Genomic DNA, 20,624 nt, shown 5'->3' with positions numbered 1-20,624 from the left:
ATCACAAATAATTTGCATGGCTGTGTACAAGTGAATTTGAGCCATTAACTTTGTGCATTTCGTTGTTTGTCGCTCCAAAAAATCAATTTGCACACGTTGTTTTAATATTTACCCACCACATCCAACATGGCTGACGTGTTGACGGAACAAAACGCACAAGAAGGCAACGTTGTGACCGCGATGTACTTCAAATCTCGCGACACTAGGCCTCGCTCCTTGTCTACCTGCGCCTCAGCTCCCGCCCCCTGTCCAACCTCCCTCCCTCCCCTCTGGTCTTGATTGGCCGCGTTCAAAGTCCAATGTTTGGCCGAGGACGGAGGAAGGAGGGGGGCCTACAATCACCACCGCTAATTCCAACCGCTCCTATGAGGCTTCAATCCCGCTAAAGAGGCTTACCAGCCCGGTTGCAGGAGGGCATTCAGCGGCGCGAACACAAAGTAGGACTCTTGTTTCCGGCTATTCGGCTGTAATATTCGAGCAAAACCAACCTGGCTCTTCACCTCTCGTTCCGGTGTCTCGCTTGTTGCGCTCCGCGTTTCGTTTCGCTTTGGTTCAGGAGTGATGTCCGGCGTGGGCTCGATGACACCGCTCGGGTCTTAACCACTCGATGAGTGTCAGCGACGGAATGTGTGCGTGATTTCACCGTTTCCCGTCTTTTCTCATTACTTTGGACATTTTGATACCTCTACGATGTGTTTTAACACCATCCCTCAATTGAGGCTTGGTTGAACGTTCTCCCCTCCTTCGAAGTAATTTTCCAGACACATCGAGACATGGCCAAGAACCAGTCTGAGACGGCGGGCGACGACCTGGGCCAGTTGACCGACGACGAGCTCCTTCGCGGAGGTAAGGAGGACCTCCTCCGCCTGCTGCGCCGCGTCGACGGCGAGAAGATGAACCTGATGATCGAGCACGGTAACCTGATGAAGGACATCAACCGGCGGCTCCAGGTGCACCTCCACGAGATCCGCAGCCTGAAGGAGGTCAACCAGAAGCTCCAGGACGACAACCAGGAGCTCCGCGAGCTCTGCTGCTTCCTTGACGATGACCGGCAGAAGGGCAAGAAGCTGTCCCGGGAATGGCAGCGCTTCGGTCGCTTCACGGCCAGCGCCATGTGGAAGGAGGTCGGCGCCTACATGCTGAAACTCAAAGAGCTGGAGGCCAACCAGGAGACGGTTCTGCGGGAGAACACTGAGCTCAAGGAGATCATCCTCATGCTGGATGAGGAGAGGAACGGCGCGGGCTCCAGGAGCTCCATAGACAGTCAGTCCAGCCTAAGCAACCTCAACGGGGGCACCGGCATCATCCGGGACGTTGGGGACGGGAGCAGCACCTCCAGCGCTGGAAGCGCCGGGAGTCCGGACCACCACCACCACAACCACAACCACCAGCATAACCACGTGAACAAGACTGTCCCGGAGGCCTCCAAGTTGGGCCAACCCATGCGGAGGTCCATGGACGACATGTCTGTGCCGCACCATCACAGGAGCATCCCCAATGGACTCAATGGTGAGTGGATAAATACACAAATGTTTTCATGTACATGTTTGCCAGGCTAAAAGTGCTCTAATCGGTAGTTCTCAAATTGGGTGCTTGGGGTCTGCTAGTTGTACGTTACATGTCCATGAAATTGTCATCCGTCCGTTTTCCATACCACTTATTAGCGTCGCTGGTGTGCTGGAGCCTATTCTAGTTAATTTTCTTTTTTTAGGCGTGAACACGCAACTTTGTTGATGTCTATTTAGTAAACAGCCCTTCTCAAACTGGGGTCTTCAGGGGCTGTTGCCTTGTGGTCCTTAACACTAGATGATTATTATTCTGTGCGATATTTTAGAGAAAAAAAAAAGAGTGCACACCTAAACAAAAGTACAAAAGTTGACTGGTACTGGTAAGAGAGAGCACATAACTCCCACTCTGGCATGAGATCCAATTAATTGTTTTCAAATCATTAAATGGCATCGCCCCACCTTACCTCTCAGAGCTCCTCCACACCTATGCGCCCGCCTGCTGGCTCAGGTTTGCGGACCAGACATTATTAGAGGCACTGAGAATTAAGTGGCGGCCCAGAGGGAAATCGAGCTTTTTCCGTTACTGGTCCCTCTCTTTGGAATGACTTCCCACTTGTTAATGTTCATGTTTGCAAGGCTTGAAGCGCCGTTAAAATAGTGAGTGTCAACTGGGGGTCCCCATGGGGATCCGCAAGTCCACTTGGGGGTCTCAGATATGATGAGCAATAACTTTTTATATTGCACGAGTTTTGAAAGTGCAAATCGGGGACATGTCGCGCTAATAAAAGCAACAGGAGAAAACCACTAACACCTCCGCTTTGGGATAATTAAGTTTTGATTTGATTGTGATCCTCCATGAGTACCCAATACCCATACCTGATTTCGATACTCGCTCATTCCCAATTTTAAATTACGAGACCATAAAATGTTTCTTCAAGGTCTGTATTATGATACTCTCCCGCGATTTGAAAAAACAAAAACCCCCCACAAGCGGTTCATGCGTAGCTAGCATGTGTGCGACGATGGCGGCGCCATATGCTGATCAAAATTGCTTTTAAAGGATTATGGTGGTGGTTGGCGGGAGGCTACTTTGATTAACCCCACCACCAAATCTTGATTTGAGGAGATTAAATCGGCATCCTGAAATGGGAATTGTCGCTGAAGGTAGCAACAAATAGGAAAAAAAAAAAAAAAAGCATGCGAGCTTGCACCAGGGAAACCTTAATCCCCATAGACACGCACACACATGCACACGCATATTTTTAACACCGTTTAGCTGTCTTTACGTAACATCAGTATTATATACCCCCCCCCCCCCCCCCCCCACCCCTAAGCTGCTGTATGGCTCACAGTGCTGTACATCGCATGAAGTGTGAATTGATTTGTTTGGATCGGCTGTATTTGCACCTCCAGCCATGTCACCGATTTTTAATTTTTAATTTTTGCCACTTAGAAGGCAACTAAACTAAACTCCGCCCCCCCAAAAAGTCATCGTCAAAGATCAGTTACAATATATGCCTGCGAGTGTTATGTGCTTCTCCTTCTGTGTTAAAGTAGCAGTTGTTTGAAGGTTGTTACTGTCACGTCGATGCAAATAATCTATATTACTGGAATACATTGCCGCCCAGTGGCTAAGTCGCAATGCGAACGATGAACCGTGATGTGGTGGTGGTGGTGGTGGTGGGGGGGGGGGGGGGGACTCTATGAACTTTAAGAACTTATATTGGTAGAGGACAGTGAGAAAGAAAGATACCCCAGCCTCATTGTAGGTTGGTGGATCTTGGGTCGGTTGAGTCATTGGAGGTGGGGGGGGGGGGTTCTTGCCTGGGAAACCTTAAAGGGGGCTGGGTTGTCTCAAAAGAAGTTTCAGGGAGGAGGTCGGGGGGGGTGAGGGGGGCTGCTGTCCACGTAATTGAATTTCTGTCGAGACCCCATCCCAACCCATTCTTGAGCCGTCCGGCTTGTGTGTTTTTATTGCACACTGTGTGTGCGTGCGTGCGTGTGTGTGCGTGCGTGTGGTTCAGGCATCTGTTGTGAGATGACAAAAAGAGCAGAACTTTGTCGGTTATATTCTTCAAATTACAGCCACTGAGCCCCCCCTCGCCCGATTCTTGACTTGGATTGTGACAGCTTTTGTGTCTTTATGTTTTTGTCCAATCTCAACTTAATTACCCTCTCGAATGGATGAATTAGTTATTGATTATTGTTCTGAATGTTTTTATTGACCGGTTTGAACTTGTTTCCACTGGTTCTTGACTTTGTTTGGAGCATTCAAAACACCCGAGACCGGACAGTAGTTGTTCTTAGTTTTCTGTCTTGGTGGAGTCACGGTTCACCCACCCGACACACAAGCCAGGTTGAAATGAGTCCCGAATCAAGTGACTGGGGAATCGCCCGTTTTTCAAACAGACTTCCTGAGCAGCCAGCAAGCGATATATGAGGTGCTTCCCACCCTTGGGAGAATTCTCTGCTTCCTTGATTTCCACTTTGCTTCTCTCCTTCGCCCTCAGGGAGAGACGTGACCCAAAAGCACTCAATGAAACCGTAGAAGCGGCTCTCCCGGTCGGCCACCGACGTGGCCGCTTTTGATGCGCTGGTAACCAATTAGTCCTTCATGTTTCTGGGTCGTTGCGGTCGGGGAGACTTCGAAGCATTTTGCCGGCGTTTGTTCATATCTGCTGTGAGTTCACCGTCAATTTAACAACAAAAGGGGACCGGAGACCTGAGACCCGTCATACATGTTCTACCAGCCGGAAGCAGCATGTTGCTTACAAACTTTACGAACAGGTTGACAGGTTGCTGAAGGGCTAATGACACAATAGCTTTGGTTTCCTCGTGATTGCGCTTTCAGTTCATTGTGCGTCTAAATGTTGTCTAGCCGGAATTGGATGTTTGTGTCGCTCATATCCTGAGCCCGGTCTCGTAACCTGCCGTAGACAAAGCGAGAGCGCGGCGGGCCAGATAGGGTTTCGATTGAGGACTCTCTGGCTTGCGTCGAACCGGCGGCCCGCCGTGGCTAGCTGATAATGTGGATTTAAAAAAAAAAAAAACAAGAGTACACACACACTCGTTCACACGCGCGCACACAAAAAGCCCTGCGGGGGAAACTCTCAGCTGTGTACTGTCAATGAAAAGCTAGCCCGTCAGGATGTCCCACATTCCTGCACCAACAAAAGAGGGCGGCGTGTCATCCTGGCGGCGCGACAGACTCCACAAAAACAGGAAAGTGGAAAAACCAAAGGGAAAAATGGATTAGAGTAGTGTTTCCGTGCATATTCGCTATTTGCATTTTTGCCTATACAGTGGTACCTCTACTTGCGCGATTAATTGGTTCTGGAAGAAATTTATCTTGAAAATTTTCTAAGTAGAGACGCGTTTTCCATGTAAATGCCCTAATCCGTTCCAAATTCAGACATGAGTGTTTTCTGAAGCATAAAAATGCATCAAAATATCTAACAAATATGTTACAAATAGATTATTGCCCGATAAATGAGAGTTGTGCATAATGTAAAAAATAAAGAAAAAAAATGATGGTCATTTAAATTAACTTTTAATTAACTGCGTCCTCATCGTTTTTTGCCCTCTTTAGTTCATGTTCTCTGTCAAAAGTGCTTTTTACCTGGACGTTTGCTTTTGTCGGCTTAGTGAGCGATTGCCCGACTGGTGAACACTTTTTCTGGGTGATTCACATTTACGTAAAACTATCGGAACGCCTCCTGGGCGAATGACATGGATGCTGCATCAACACCTTTCTATCTATCTTTACACATCGACACATACGGTAGAGGTCCTTCTTAGCCAATGAGATGCCAGGATGATGCTCGCGAATAGCCAATGGCAGAGCAGCTAGAAGTATGTTGCGTTCAGGAAACTGAGCTGCGAATAGCAGCCCATACTGTATTTTTACCCTTGGTATCTTGAAATTTCTTTCGTAACAAGAGGCAATTTTTTTTTTTCCCATTGAGGCGTTTCGTAACTTGAACATTTCGTATGAAGAGACGTTCGTAAGTAGAGGTACCACTGTATGTATATAATAAATAAAAAATAGAACCCCTCTTAGCCACAGTGTCGCACCATCCCTGCCCTGTATTTACTTGCCACCAGTTCCTTTTCAGGCGGTGCTTTAATGGGATAGGTCATTTAGTTTCTGAAAACCCCAAACCCATGAATTTGTGAATTGTAAACTGCGAATCATGAGGGCGGGGATTACTCTCTCCCCAATCTTTTCCCTCCCAGTCTGCATCCATCTGTCTGGATTCCCGTCAACCTGCTGTCTGAGCCGCCTCATTCCCCCCCAAAAAAACTCAGCGTCAGCCGGCAGAATGCGGCGAGAGATTTGGCTCCGCCGTTTGATGTTATTCCAGGACTTCTATCGGGAACATGCGTTCCGCAAGTCCTGCACGCTTTGTCTGGTGTCTCGGGATACGTCAGAAATTTCCCACTCTGCTTCAAATCAATTCCTGTGGCCTTGTTGCGGGCGGCTGGAGGGCCCGCTCAGTCGCCAGGGCAACGGCAATGATCATTGGGGCGAGGGGACGAGAGGCCCGGCTGGCCTCGGAATCACTGAAGCGGGAGTAAGGCTCGGCCGGGGGGAGTCGGGCTGGTGGGGTGGGAGTGTCGACCCGCACGGAATGATGCCAGGCTCACTTAGGTCAGCTCTTTGTTTTGATGAAACCGCTAAAAACAAACACGAGGGGGTTCGGTCATTCTCACCAGTCGTTTGATGCGGAACTTTTTTCCTCATTAGTTGGTGACTGTAAATAAAGCCTTGTCACATCTATGACATGTAGACAATAGATCGCTTTTTTGACATGTTCCAAGATAAGACTTCCCGGGAAACATTCATGAAACTTTCTCATCACAGAATATTTTCACACTGACAGCATTTGACTACTTTTCGGGGCGGGGTTTATAAATGACTTTGGCTGTGTGTAACCAGAGATTAGGTAACAAATCCCTAATAGAGCGAATGGTAGCATCCAGTTGCTTGCATTGGCGAGACCCTGAACCACTATTCGCCAGGGCATATGCCGACTCTCGCCCAAGGTCACTTGCGATAGACTCCAGGTACCCGCTACGCTAATGTAATAAACAAGCAGTATAGAAAATTGATGCATAGACTATTTCCTGACCGTGGACTTGTACGGTTGACTCGAATGGTTGAGTATCGCCTGCCTTGTATTTGTCTTTGACGGCTCTCATCGCAAGGTGCTCCGTTGCCCTCCAGCACGTATTGATTTATGTGGCCCATTTATAAAAAATCTGATTAAGATGCAAACCTGACATGTGGGATCAGGTCGGGAACGCCAAAGAGCTGAGGGGAAAAAAATACACCTGGGGGTACACGATCAGCACTTCAGTTCTGTCTACGCAACAGATCGTCGCGACCTTGGACGGTCCCAAGCTGCTAAAAGTCAGCAACTCGACGACAGGGCAATTCCTCATCAGCAAGCCGGGAGTCATTTGACATTCGTCTGGATTTTCTGCCTGTCAGCTCTTGGACTTTGTCACTTCGGAGTCAGCAAATGTCTTCAACTTGCTTACCTGTCTACTAGCTAAGTGGTCCCCAACCTTTTTTGTTGTTGTTCCGGGTGTCTGTGCAGCCCGGTTCCCAAATCGGCCCCCCGATTAGTACCACGGCTGGGAACCACTGCACTAGTTGGAAAAGTGTGTGTGTTGTTCAGGTCAAGTAGCTTCACAATGGGAACGGGCACTTGATGTAACCGGCGGCGAGCGACTCGGTGATGGATGCGATGCGTTTGTAGGCTCGTCTGAAGCATCTGGATCGAATTGTTGACAAGAAAGGTTTCTGGAACGGTTTCAGGTAACCTCGCCGCACTCCTCCTGAGGCTAATTTCCTCCTTCGGGCCAAGTGCCAAAGACTGGACTGAGTTAGCCAAGGAAACATTGTTTCTGTTTTGCTTTGGGCGTGCCAGCGAAGAGAGCGAGAGAGAAACAATCTCTTTAGAAACAATCGCTCAGGACGCTCATCCTCCAAGTTTAATAAACTCCAGCATCTTGTTGGCTACCCGGCCTCAATAAACTGGCAAATTTTCCGGCTTTCGAGGTATAAAAGGAACGAATGATAGATTAGGGGTTTGATCGACTAGTCGACTAGTTGACTTTTTGACTGTACTGTATATGTTTCCAAGAAGCTGCGTCGACCGTGTACAAAATACCCCAACGCTTCTTTCCCGGAAACAATTGTTGCTGTTGGACAAGTACTCTATAGGTGCAGTATTGAATGAGTATATATATTTACTTAGAGGTTGTGGGAAGCCGCATTGGCTTAACTGCGTTAGCAAAGGAAATAAGTCCGTTTTGCTGTTCGGGAAGATGACGATTTAAAAATACCAAATGAGAAGCAATTTCTCCAGAAAATAAGGTGCTTTGACTGTCGCTCACTTGTTGAATGTGAGCTGATTGTGGGGATATGAGTGGAGGTATTTTCCCATGCAGTGGGGGTCTGCGGGGTGGGGGTTTTACCAGTGACCTCCCCGTCTTCCTACCCCCACCGTGCCCTACATTAAGCCAAGCAATGGACCATCTGCCGCGAGGCCTATTGTCCTGACTGTTTCCAGTCTTCCTCTTGTTTGGAGGCCTCCGTGGCATGCCTAAATTGGGCTAATCTCGGCATTTGGGTTGAACCAAAGCAAGAGGACTTTTGTACCGGGTCACCCCCATGGGACACATGGAAAATTATTTTTAGAAGTCGATCTGTCCCAAAAGTTAGTATCTTGATTGTCGTCTTTCCTACATGCTTGTAGGGCAGCTCGGGACAGGACAGTCGTTTTAGCCGCAATCCGTCGGCCGATGAAATTCCATCCCCAAAACGTATTAAGACCTCGCCACTTAACCGAGCCTCAGATTACGCGCGGGGGAGGGTGGAAGTCGATCAGAGTTGTTATTTGGAATCCGACGTCGCTGCGACAATCGTAAAGCGCTTAGTTGAAAACGCAGCTAAAGACGAGGTTGGCTCAATCGATGGCTGGCACAGGAGCGTTTGATCTTCTCAGCTGTTAGCATTTATTTCCGCATTCACGCCACAGAGCTGACCACCGGCCATGACCGTGCGATTATCTGCAACTCTGGAGATGTTCCTGGGTCTTCCTCCGATCCTCTTTGACGAGTTCGCTGTGGGTTGGGCAGATGTTCAGATCATGTCTGTTTACTCTCAGGCCGCTTTAAGCCAGAATCCTTCTGTTTGCCGGAAAGTGGACTGGAAATTGCGAGTGAGGTCAGTTGATGGCTCTTAAAAGTTGAAACACTCCGCTTTGGCAACCCACGAAAATATAATTACAAATATTTGCAGGGATCCACGGGTTCTGTGAGAGTTCCATTCCTGCGAAGTCAATATATATATAATAAATGTGATTTCTTCGTTTGGGAATACACAAAGGAATAAATAACAAACACTTCTGAGACAGTGCAATCTCCTACATTTTACTGACATCTGATCGTTCTGTTGGAGTTACGCTCGAGGAAATGCCAAAATAAATTCTGTAGGGGGGGGCTATAGAATTAATTTTGAGATTTCCTGCGATTTTCTGTTTTGATGCATGATTTTCAATTTTCGTAGTTTCATTGAAGTAATCGTTAATTTACGTTTTTCGGAGGCAGTCATGAACGCCTCTCGAGTCAAACGAAAGGAACGTAGCTCCATCTAGTGGATGCATTGTAGATTGCGTCTTATACTCCAGTGCGTCCAATGTATGAAAAAAAATTACAAAATAGTCCATTCATTGAAGTTGCGCCTTTGAGTGTGGAAAATACCCAGCCACACTTGCTGCCCATCTTTAAAATTCACTTGTATTCTTTGGCATTTGACTTAGCATGACTCTGATTTGATCTTATCTTTACTGTTTGGTGCCTTCTACTATCTTTGTTCCTGATTTATTGCTTTATTGTTGTATATGTGTTAGTTGCTCCATGTACAGCACTTTGGATGCAGCGATGGCTGTTTGAAAGTGCTCTATAAATACAGTTGAGTTGAGCTGCGGCGTCACGATTACGGTAAATATGTGCATGAAAAACTCTTTCGGGCTATAAATGTTAAAACAATGAGCCGAAAAACGATGTGTCGTGGATGGTCGATTCACGAACGCCACAGGTTTATGAACGAAATCTTTGAAGAAAAATGACCTCGTTCATGCACGTTTTTCGGTTTTTGAACAGTTTTGGAATGGACGCGCGGGAGGCTCAGCTATGTGGGGTTTTTTTTTTCTCGCGCCGAGTCAACATCATTGGCCCCGTGCGTCACACATTGCAAGTATCTGTTTATTTGCTCTGAATTGGCTCTCAGTATGGATCGAAAGAAAGTGAAAACTGTTGAAAAAAAAGAATAATAGCTAAATATTAGGGTTTAGTTTGCGTTGCCAAAATCTACCATTTGGTACTACTCTAAAAATATTAAGAATGAACTGTTTTTGCTTGTAAAAACAAGTTCAGGGTTGAAACAAGGACCCCTCTGTATTTCATGATCAAATTTAACACCCGACAATGTGTCCATGAATGTTTTCAACGGAGACTATCTCAAAGCAATTCGATTTGACTGGCGCGTGAACTCCACACGCCAACGCTTGGCGCGATCCGAATCTCAGCCCGTTTCTTTTGATGACTCCTCGGCAAATGTACGCGACGCCTTGGCGGTATTTGATCTGGATCTGAAATTAATTAACGGAGCAAAATGTCAAGCAAATTTAACTTTTTTTTTTTTTATTGTACAGTGTGCGATCATCGCCGTCTTTGCATGGCTCGCCGAAAAAAGGGAATCAAAGCGGGGATGTGGTCGCTCTTCAACGTGCCATAGAGCTTGTGTGTGTGTGTGTTTTTTTGGTTTTTTTTTTCTTCCCTCCCCTTCCCAGTGTGAGGGCTTCAACGTTAAAAGGATTTCAAGAGTGCGATTGGTATCTCTGCCCAGAGTGCACTCACTTAAACCCCTTAAGGAGATAGAACAGCGTTAAAGGGCACATTGATAAAAGTGCCCTTGTCGGTGGCGGGGGGTTCCGGTCTCCTCGGAGAGGTGATGGGAAGATCCAAAGGCGCTACAAAGCAAGAAGCCCCCCTCCCTCTTCCCAAACCCCGTCTTTTTTTTTTTTGCTTGTTGCTAGGATACGGTGCCCGTCTATTCAGTATTATGGGGTGCGCTTCATTGGCCCCTGTCTTCCCAGGCGATATTGTGAAGAGTCTATTTGGCGACAGTATGAAACGAGCGGTGTCCAAAACTGGCCCGTGGGCCATTTGTTGTGACATAGACTAAAATTGGACACAAAGCTATCAAAATAAATTTAAAAAATGTCACGTTGAAAAGTTGTTTGCGACACCCCTGACTACCATGACTCATTTGAGTAAAAAATTATTTTACTCTTATACCATGAACTGCCGCAGGTTTGCCAGTCAGGATTCACAAATTTGCCTATTTGTGGACTTGTGTCCACATAAAAGGAATAATTTAGACAGGCCAAAGCACAGGTGTCAAAGTCAAGGCCTGGGGGCCAGATCCGGCCCGCCACATCATTTTATGTGGCCCGCGAAAGAAAATCATGACTGTCAACTTGCATGATCCTCGCAAAAATCTGTACTGAAATGTGAAATTGTCATGTGTAATAAAGGTCGTTGAGATTTTGCAATAATTGAGTTACCCTGTTGACGACAAACAACAAAACCAATAGCTGTTTTTAAGACACGTCACAAGGAAGCAGTAACAGCTCCGATGAAGGCTGAAGTGACAGCCGAAACCCTCAGCCAGGTAAGCGTTGAAGAGAAACTTCACCAAAAAAGAAACTTTAAACCTAATTTAACAATTAGTTGACTTGAGTGATTTCAAAACTAGCCATCCATCACTTGGTTATGTACAAGTAATGCGAAGAGATGATTTATTCGGTTTCACTGTCGTAATGGCCCGCCGAGAGAAAACGTAACTCCAAAGTGGCCCGCGACAAAAATGAGTTTGACACCCCAGGGGTAAAGCCTTGTCTAATTGGAGGGGGGGGTGCTTTGCTGCCATCTTGTGGCGTTTACAGAAAGTGGCAAATGTTTTGCCGTGAGCGTCAATTATTAACTCATTCACTCCCAAAGACGTTATAAACGTCTTTTCAGACTTGGTCCAGAATTGGCTGGTACTGAATGAGTTAATATTCGCAGGGCAACAAAAGAGCTTTTTTTTTTTTTTTAAGTTATGCAAAGACATTTTCTTCATCATGCTTTGGTTTAAAGATTATCAACTGACTACAGATTGCTATTATTTTGTTTGTGAACATGAAGATGTGCCTCGGCTGCTCCTCATATTAGGGTGGATAAGTTCTAGTTGGATACGGGGCCGCGGACCACCCCAAAATCCTGAAAATGATTTGCCTTATTATCATCAGGAACAAAAAGCAGCTTTTAAATAATTATATGTATAAAACAAAAAAAAGTTACTTGATGGTATTTGTTTTAGCACGTATAATGAATAAAAATTGAAGAACGTAATTGTTTGCTATTTCTGTCCTCCACAACGGGGAGAGTTTGGACACCCTCGTACTAAACGGATTTCGAAGCCGCCATGTGCTATCGCTTAGCGGCTCTCCCAGGCCCGGAGAGATGACAAACGTTTAGATGTGGACTTAAACGCTAGCCGATTGGAAACTTCTGGAGTTGCATCACAAAGAAAAAAAAAAAAATCCACCAAGTTCAGTGACGGACAGCACCGCCCCTTCCCCAACCCCCTTCGGTTATATTCAACACAGATGTGGCAAATAATGGAAAAGCTGACTGAGACAGGTTTTTGCCAAACCCGCATCAGCGTTCTATCGTGTACCAGTGTAGAAGAAATGCATACAGAATGATGTAGAAGTGGCGGGGGTCGAATTCTGGCGCTTCTGTGGCTTTGACATTTGTTTTACTTCCAAGCTTGATCACAGAACAAATTAAATCCACAAATCACAGTACTAGCATAATTCAGTATCGGTTTTTAGCGGGGCTGTGCGTGAATCGCTGATGACTCGGACTGAGATGTGAATTGTCCCGAAAAAAAACGTTTTGTTGACGTTTGATTTACTCTGGCGGACCAATTAAAATGATGTGGCGGGCCAGATCTGGCCCACTGGCCTTTAGTTTGACACCTTGAGCGAGTCAGTGTCTCAATGTCTTTGTCCGTAGTCTGCTGTTGGCCTCTGACGCTGTACCTAACACGAAGAAAGTTTGCAAATTTGAACGTTGGTTCGTTTAGTTTAGCGCTAGCTAGCTGGTACGACAGAGTACGGATAGATTTAAAACTTTTCCACATGCAGACAAAAAAAACCCCACCCTGAGTTATTATGCTGTTGGCCAAGGTACGGCGACAGATCCTGGAAGTTTAAGTTCGTTATTCTAAAGTGAAATGGAGGACCTTTCCATAGGTTGCGTTAGCGCATGACCATTCTAATCTGTTTTCAAAAAAAGTAAATGCTGAGACTTGGTAAATCCCTTTGGACAACATACGGTGGAGATAAAACGCTACATAACTGCACTCAGTTTACCATTTATTAGGATTAAAATATATTTTTTTGGGACGAAGACCCATTCGAGAGGATTCTGAGCCCGCTGTTTCAACGGTAAATGAAAAACAAACGCAGATTTTAGGTGCGCGTCTGAGCTCGAGTTGTCCGTCTCCCGCACGGAGCTTCGTTTCATCTTGGTTTTAAGTTTTTGGATTTTCTTTGTCCTCAATGCCTCAAAACACACAAAAGCAATTTTGGAAAATAGCAGTGCACCTGCAGAAGGCTAAATTAAAAAAAAAAGCAAACTACAGAGGCTTCATACTTTCCCCCGCACTTCCCTCTTCCTGTATTCATCAGAAGTAAATATTTCAATAGAACCATGCGTTTTATCTCAGGACTTTCCTGTTTTTTTTTTTTTTTTACATCATTGCCTCTGCGAGGCGTATGTATTTTTTAGCAGGCAGCGGCGCTCACGCACGTCGTACCAGTGATCGTCATGTCAAGCCCAAAATAGAAAGCCGGCGAATGACTTCACGGGGACCGACAGTGTCGAGTCGTGCAGTGATTGCGCAATAGGACAAACACGTCACACACATTCCAGTCCGATTTTTTTTTTTTTTTCTTTTCTTTAAACAGACGCCACACCTGATCCGAGGCCCGGGCGTTTTCTCGTCGGCGGACTGATTTACAGCGTGTAGTTGAGTTATAAGCCGCCACTCCTAGCCAAGTCATTATCGCAAGGCCTCGCTTGTTTTCAGTGTTCTGGTCGGAACCTTTTAAATTATCCCGGAAGCGAGTTGACAGGCAATCTTGAGGAAAGCGAACACAACGCCTTGTCGTTATATGGCATTGTAAAAAAGCAAAAAAAAGCCGTTGTTAGGCTAGTCACGCGTGTTGTCCGTGATTGTCGGCTGACCTCCTCGTGTACCAAACGTGACATGACTCATATAGTAAGATAACAAATATCAACTCCTCCTTTAGCTGTCATTGCAGTTGGTGGACTTTCATGCAAGCCAGATGTGAAGCACGTCTCCCGAATGTCACCTGACTTCAACTCGACTTTACAAAATGTAAATGGACTTTATAATTCCCCACATGAACTTTTTATTCATTTGAAAATATGTCCACTCGTGCAACATTCAGACTCTATAATTGTTCTTTAGTGTTAACGTGACTGTGAAAGCTTGTTTTCTACATCACGGGTGTCAAACTCAAGGCCCGGGGGCCGGATCTGGCCCGCCACATCATTTTTTTTGTGGCCCGCGAACCCAAATCAAACATGTCATCTGACATGATGCTTGCTCACATCTGCACCAAAATTCATACTCTCACACATTATAAATAATTATACCATATTTTCTGCACTATAAGGCACACTGAAAAGTCTTCCATGTTCTTAAAAGCTCACATCGCGCCTTAAAATCCGGTGCGCCTTGTGTATGGTCATTACGGTAATATGTCGACCCCAAAATGGGTCCTTGCTGGAGACATGCTTACAATGTTATAACTTGCTGTTGGTTCAGTGAACTGTGTCGCTGCTTTATTAAATACGTTTTTGTTGCAGCTCGGAAAAAAGGAGAGCTGTGGTGTTGTTTTTTGTAAAACGCGCACTTTAATGGTTTTCACAGTCTCAACAAATACAGGTACTTCTTTGTCCAATTCTTCTTCCGTTCGACTCGAGAGGCGTTCATGACCGCCTCCGAAAAACGTAAATTAACGATTACTCCAATGAAACTACAAAAATTGAAATGAATGCATCAAAACAGAAAATCAAGCGAGGAAATCACTAAATAAATTCTGCAGGGGGGCTATAGAATTTATTTTGATATTTCCTCCTTTGATTTTCAGTTTGATGCATTGTTTTCAATTTTCATAGTTTCATTGAAGTAATCGTTAATTTACGTTTTTCGGCGACGGTCATGAACGCCTCCCGAGTCGAACGGAAGGAATGTAGCTCCATCTAGTGGATGCATTGTAGATTGTGTCTTATAACCCAGTGCGTCCAATATATGAAATAAATCACAAAATAGTCCATTCATTGAAGTTGCGCCTCACAATCCAGTGCGCCTTTGAGTGCGGAAAATACGGTAAGCATTTTTCTTGTTGCCAAACCCCTCATTGCAGTAACTTAAACAACAGTTGAATATTTATATTCTTGACTTCTTAATATGGTTTCAGTTATCACGGCCCTCCAAGGGACACGATAACTAAAACCTGGCGCGTGACAAAAATGGGTTTGACACCCCTGGTCTACATGCACCCTGTGATTGGCTCGTCACCAGTCTAGACCTGGTCCACCCCCCTCCACCTGTCACGCAATTTAAGCTAGTATTGCCATCCCAATGACACACAAGCAATATAGAAACAAACAAAACGTGCGCACGACCCGATGTGGAGAACACGCAAACTCCGCCCTGAATCTCAGCCAGTGGGACGCTAGGCGAGCTAGCATATGTTTCTCCCCTCCTCCCCCGTGCTAATCTGCAGCTTTTATCATAAGACGATTAGAGGATTGATAACCCTGCATTAAATGAAAAAAATTGAAATAATAATGTATTGCCTGGAGCCGGTACTGGTCCATTTAGCCATCTTTAATCTTCTACTTTATTTTAAACAAGCATGAATTCAAGTCAAATGTCAGGTAGGAATAATACTGAGGAGTAGTCGCAGGTTCTGCATTGGTACAATCCACTGAGTCCCGAGTGGGACCACCTGCTGTCCCCGGGTTCTTGCTATCCTTGCCGCTAATGCGAGCTGACGCAGCGTCTCGCCAAGGGCATCTGGCAGACAACGGAGGCCACCAAGTGTCTGAATCCCACCACGCGCGAGTTTTATTTGGTGTTACCCCAATTGTGCCTTTTGACCTCTTAAGGCCTCGTTGAAGGCAAGAAACTGTTTTGTACTGCGCCGTAACCTCGGCCCGCGATGATTTTAATCATTCAGTAATCTGTCAATTGTTTTGTCAATACATTTTGGATACAACATTTTATCATCCATCAAAAACAGGACGTTATTTTCAAATGGCAGAAAATGTACAAACGTAAAAGAATTAAGATCCCGTTCCTCGTTGGGTCCGTAAAATGCCACCAAATGGGCAAAAATTGTTTTCCAGAGTGAAAGCAGATGTTTGCAAATACTCCATCAGCACAGAGATAATAAGTCTGGCTTTTATGCAGAGTGACAGAAATTTGAGCGCTGTGAGGCTTTGCGCAATTGTAAATCAAAGTATCTCAACAATGCGAGAATTTATTGAAGCGTGATATCGCTGAGCCCTTGTCGTGTATCAGCCTTGAGAGACATTTTTGTTTCGCGACGTGTCCTTATACTTCGCTCATCGTGTAAAATATATCCCTTGGCTCAGCAAAGATCTCAAAACATTCCGCCATCCTTTGCCACATGTGTGAGGTTTCATGTAAAACAAATGTGCGCGTACGCTGCGGTTTGAGGATCCAGCTGCGGCGTCTCACTCTCCTGCAGAATTTCCATGGCAAAGTAACATTTGCTCATCTAGGGGTGGGGGGGCGTTTAACTTGAACATTGCGCTCGCGCAAAGCTCTTGAAAAGTCTCCAAATTGTCGAGGGCCCACCTCTTCGGTTGGGAGGATGCATGCAAGTACATAAGTAAGTCGTAAAACGAACCCCCCACCCCCACCCCCTGTCCCAACAATCTGACGACCGCGTGATGGGGTATCACTGAGGTCTGCAGTAATGAAATTAGCACTTGATGAGTTTCCATTAGGGTTTATGAGGTGTGTGTGTGTGTGTGAGGGAGAGACAACGTCCTGCTGGTGTCTTCCATTGCGGTGATTCAGGGTGGGCTAACCATCTGGCGGTAAACCTTTAGTCCCACCCGCTAATGGAATTTGTCCCCCCCTTTAGTGATGTGTGTGTATATGAACTGTACGTACGTACGTGTGTGTGTGTGTGTATGTGCGCGCGCGCGGGTACCAGCTTCGCTAATAAAACTAATAGCTACGGGTCTGAGGTCTGACATGTCTAATTAGAGGAGAGAGTTCAGATTAGATTGTATGGTGAGTTTTTTTGAAAGGTTTCTCATTAGCGTAACATCAAGGCTAATTTCCGTCAGACCGTCGCATTATGTTAGCATGAAGCTGAGGGACTTTTGCGGCGCAAAATTATACAGCAATAAATCTTCAGATGTGGTCTCCCACAATGTGTGTGGCGCTTGTTAAATTCAATTGTGTGGAATGTGTTAGTTTCATTGTAAACTTCAGTTTAAATATTTGAATGCGTTGAAAGATGGCGGGAGGGGTCAAACTTGATATATGAAAATTTGCAAGCCGGTTAGTTGTGAAAATTTCTCCCCTGTTAAGAGTCCCTGGACGCAACGTTTTGACTACACACACATTATGCTACAGCAGGGGTGTTAAACTCGTTTTTGTCACGGGCCACATTATAGTTACCGGTTCCCTTCGACATGACTGCGAAACTGTATAAAGAAGTCAAGAATGATGGTTTATTCAACTATATTTTAAATTATTGTCATGAGGGTTTTGGTAACAAGAAAACTTAAACTAGCTTTTTTATGAATTACATACGAGAATTTGAAATGTTGGTCCAGATTTTAGCAAGCGTCATCGAAGTTGACATGTTTGATTTGCTTTCGCGGACCATATCAAATGATGTGGCGGGCCAGATCTGGCACCCGGGCCTTGACTTTGACACCAGTGTGCTCGACTATTTGTACAATGAGTGCAAAATGGAATTGTTTATTTAGTTATATCCAATGACATCCTGATGAAATTAAATGCACCGCAGTGCTGCGGCCATGTTATCGTAGAGCGACGTTGAAAATCTCGGCCGGGCGTAAACTATCCCAATCCTGTCATCAGATCAAAGGCACTGCCCTAAATTTTCCTAAAATGTCTGCAAATGTCACCCTGGCCTCCAGGCTGCTTGATGAGGCCTGTTTTGTTTCGTTCGCGAACATCCTGTGATATGTCACTCCCCGCTCCGGATTTTTTTGGGTGCCGTTAGCTAAACAGTGAACCCTAGTTTAAAACTGACCCACAAAACAATGAAACATCGTATGTTTTAAATTCAAAGACGGTCAACCAAACATTCACAAATCTTGCACCACCAGAGACAGGCTAATGAAATTAGCATCCATGTTAGAGTGATCATCAGTCTTGTAACAACTGTCACGTCAACACACACAAAATTCACGTATTATATAGTCACAGTTTTTTTCATAGTTTATTTATACTCTGAAGCGAATTATGTGTGAAATTATGAAAAATTATTACCTGCAGATCATTTCACATCTTCACATGAAGCCGCAAGAGGGCGCTCTAGGCCCGTGTTGATAAGTCGACAATGAGTCTGACGTAAGCAACATAGAAGAGGAAGCGCCGCATCTTCTACCTCCGGAGTTGGCGGTGTTGTTTGAAAGTGACACAGAGGGTGAAAATTTCGTTGGATTTAGTGATTTGGAGTGACACTGATGGTTTGGTTAACTTGTTAGCATGTTCTTCATGCTCTAGTTAGCGGAATAACTCTTAATGTTACGTGAAGATACCAGGCCCCGTTCTCAGTTCGTTGTTTCTGCGTCATGTAACGTTAGCATATCGTACACTTATTCAGCGCGTTGTTCTCTATATTATTTTATTTTTTTATTGCCTTTCAAGATGACATGTCTGTTCTTTGTGTTGGATTTCATCCGATAAATTTCCCGTAAAAATACGACTTGCACTCCAGTGCGACTGATAAATGTTTTTTTCTTTATTATTTTTTATGGCTAGTGCGATTTAAACTCCGGAGCGATTTATAATCCTGAAAATACAAGCATCGGAGCAAAATGACTATCACTGGACCAACAGTTTACCCCCAACCTCCCACCCTGGTTTAGTTGGTAAACGCGCCAATCAGTGAAATATTTTCTTCCAGTTTGATCTTTTAAGTCCCGCCGCTCACTTGGGTTCTATTTCAAGGGAAAAGGGTCAGACAAGATCAGACAATGTCAGGAATGCTCGGCAGCTCCGATCAAAGTGTGGGAAGAAAGAAAGAAAAGAAAGAAAACAAGTCGTCTTGGATGCGGCTCTCGTGTGTCTTGGCTCATGATGGCGTTAAAGCAACAGTGGCAGCAGCGTTTGAGGCCCCCCCGAGTTGGCCTGTCAGGTCACGTATGTTCCCCAACCGCCGGGAAGTCGGCGGCGTTTATGTAACTTGACTTTTCATGTCTTTGATCTTTCGCGCACATACACGCTTGATGTTTCGTAAGTATTCCGGTCCGGTGAAATCGGCCATCCAGAGACGATTATGAAAAATATTGTTTGTGCTCCTTCCCACACTCTTAAAACACATTTTACAATTTTGAAAACACTTTTTAAAAAGTGCTCCGTAGTGCGTGTTCTAATTTTTTTCGCTCTCGAGAAAGGGAGACTGTTGTGTAACATCGCTTTGAGGAGCACGGTTGCTCAGTTAATTATCCCGTTCAGAATTTGAGCACGTTAGATTCAAGTTAGTTTCTCACTCATTGTTTAGCTTCTGTGTCAAACTGACGTATAAAATAGAACAGAACTAAACTAATTGACGGTTGAAAAACATTCACCCCAAACATATTGTGTCTAAAAGAAAGGCCGCTAGCTTAAAGCTAACCTTTTAATGTGAAACAATGTAGACGGGCTAACAAAAATTAGCATTAGTGTCAGGGTAATTCAAAACCTTCAGTTAACGACTACTTTGACATATAAGGAGCAGTAAAACATACAAACTGAGCATACAAGAATATTTATAGGCCTATATATTATTACCAAGTCAACATCCATGACATTGTTGGATTACAGTAACGGCACACAGTTCTGTTGAATCACTCTTGTTGGTAGTTGTTTCTGACAAGCTTCTGCTTAGTTTCATGTCACAGCAAATAAAAGATACTTAACATAACTTCAAATAATAAAATAGGTTTTCAATCGGCCTACAAAACTGATAAAAGATTCTATAATGGGTAGCCATTAGCATAAAGTGCTACATGCATGCTACAACAGTCTTTGCAGGGCGGGGAGGGGGAGGGGCGGGGGGGTCAGCGGAAGGCTACGGAACCGGGCCAGCATCCGTCCAATTTGAGCCGAGAGTGACGAGCAGCCGTTACGCAATCTCCTCTTGCCCTCCGGCCGCCAATTAGTGCAATAATAGCGCCGCCGATGCGCCGTTTCATCCGTCTCATCGGGGGGCCAGAGCTCCGCATGACACAAGGGAATTGTTCCATCATTGGGAGACCTTTTGTCCTTTTCCGCCGGGGGGAAATGTAATCAAATGTGCTGATGAGAAACCGTTTTCATTTCAGCGATAGGGACTGAGCCTCTATTCATAGTTTCAACCCGAAGTAATCACTAGTAACTGTAATCCCAAAGTAGACAGAGACCTTTTTGTTGGCCGAGTTGTACCACATACTTCTTTGTCACAAATGTACTACTTTTCCACTAGGTAGCGATTAATATATTCGTTTTTATTTGATGTGGCTGGAACGAAAAATGTCACAGAGCAATTGTCAGGGGTCATCCCATTGGCCGGGAGCGGGATACTAAAAAAAAAAAAAAAGGCTTTGAGTGCTTGTACTTAGCCGGCAATGTTTTCGCCACCTTAACGGTGTGCTCTTTGACTCTGCTTACATAAGCATGACCTCTGCCAGCTCAGC

General features: G+C 45.1%; 1 protein-coding gene across 3 annotated transcripts in view; it reads left to right on the top strand.

Annotated features, from left to right (window-relative positions):
• The first annotated feature begins 313 nt into the window (after positions 1-313).
• Positions 314-20,624, top strand: part of LOC147187882 (coiled-coil domain-containing protein 85C-B-like) — a 38,230-nt gene continuing 17,919 nt past the window's right edge. Inside the window, exons 1-2 of one of the 3 annotated variants that reach the window (XM_086099702.1) lie at positions 314-437; positions 751-1,509. In XM_086099702.1, the coding sequence (XP_085955828.1) occupies positions 774-1,509 (736 nt within the window). In that variant the 5' untranslated portion in view covers positions 314-437; positions 751-773. Of the gene's footprint in view, positions 1,510-20,624 lie in introns of all 3 variants that reach the window. The other 2 variants (XM_086099701.1, XM_086099703.1) reach the window with 2 other exon arrangements.

Source organism: Hippocampus guttulatus, chromosome 20 (assembly GCF_054856545.1).
Source record: "Hippocampus guttulatus isolate MCC_2025c chromosome 20, RoL_Hgut_1.0, whole genome shotgun sequence".
Taxonomy (NCBI): Eukaryota; Metazoa; Chordata; class Actinopteri; order Syngnathiformes; family Syngnathidae; genus Hippocampus; species Hippocampus guttulatus.
Note: the sequence above shows the minus strand (reverse complement) of the source record. Positions and strands in the feature narration are given on the sequence as shown.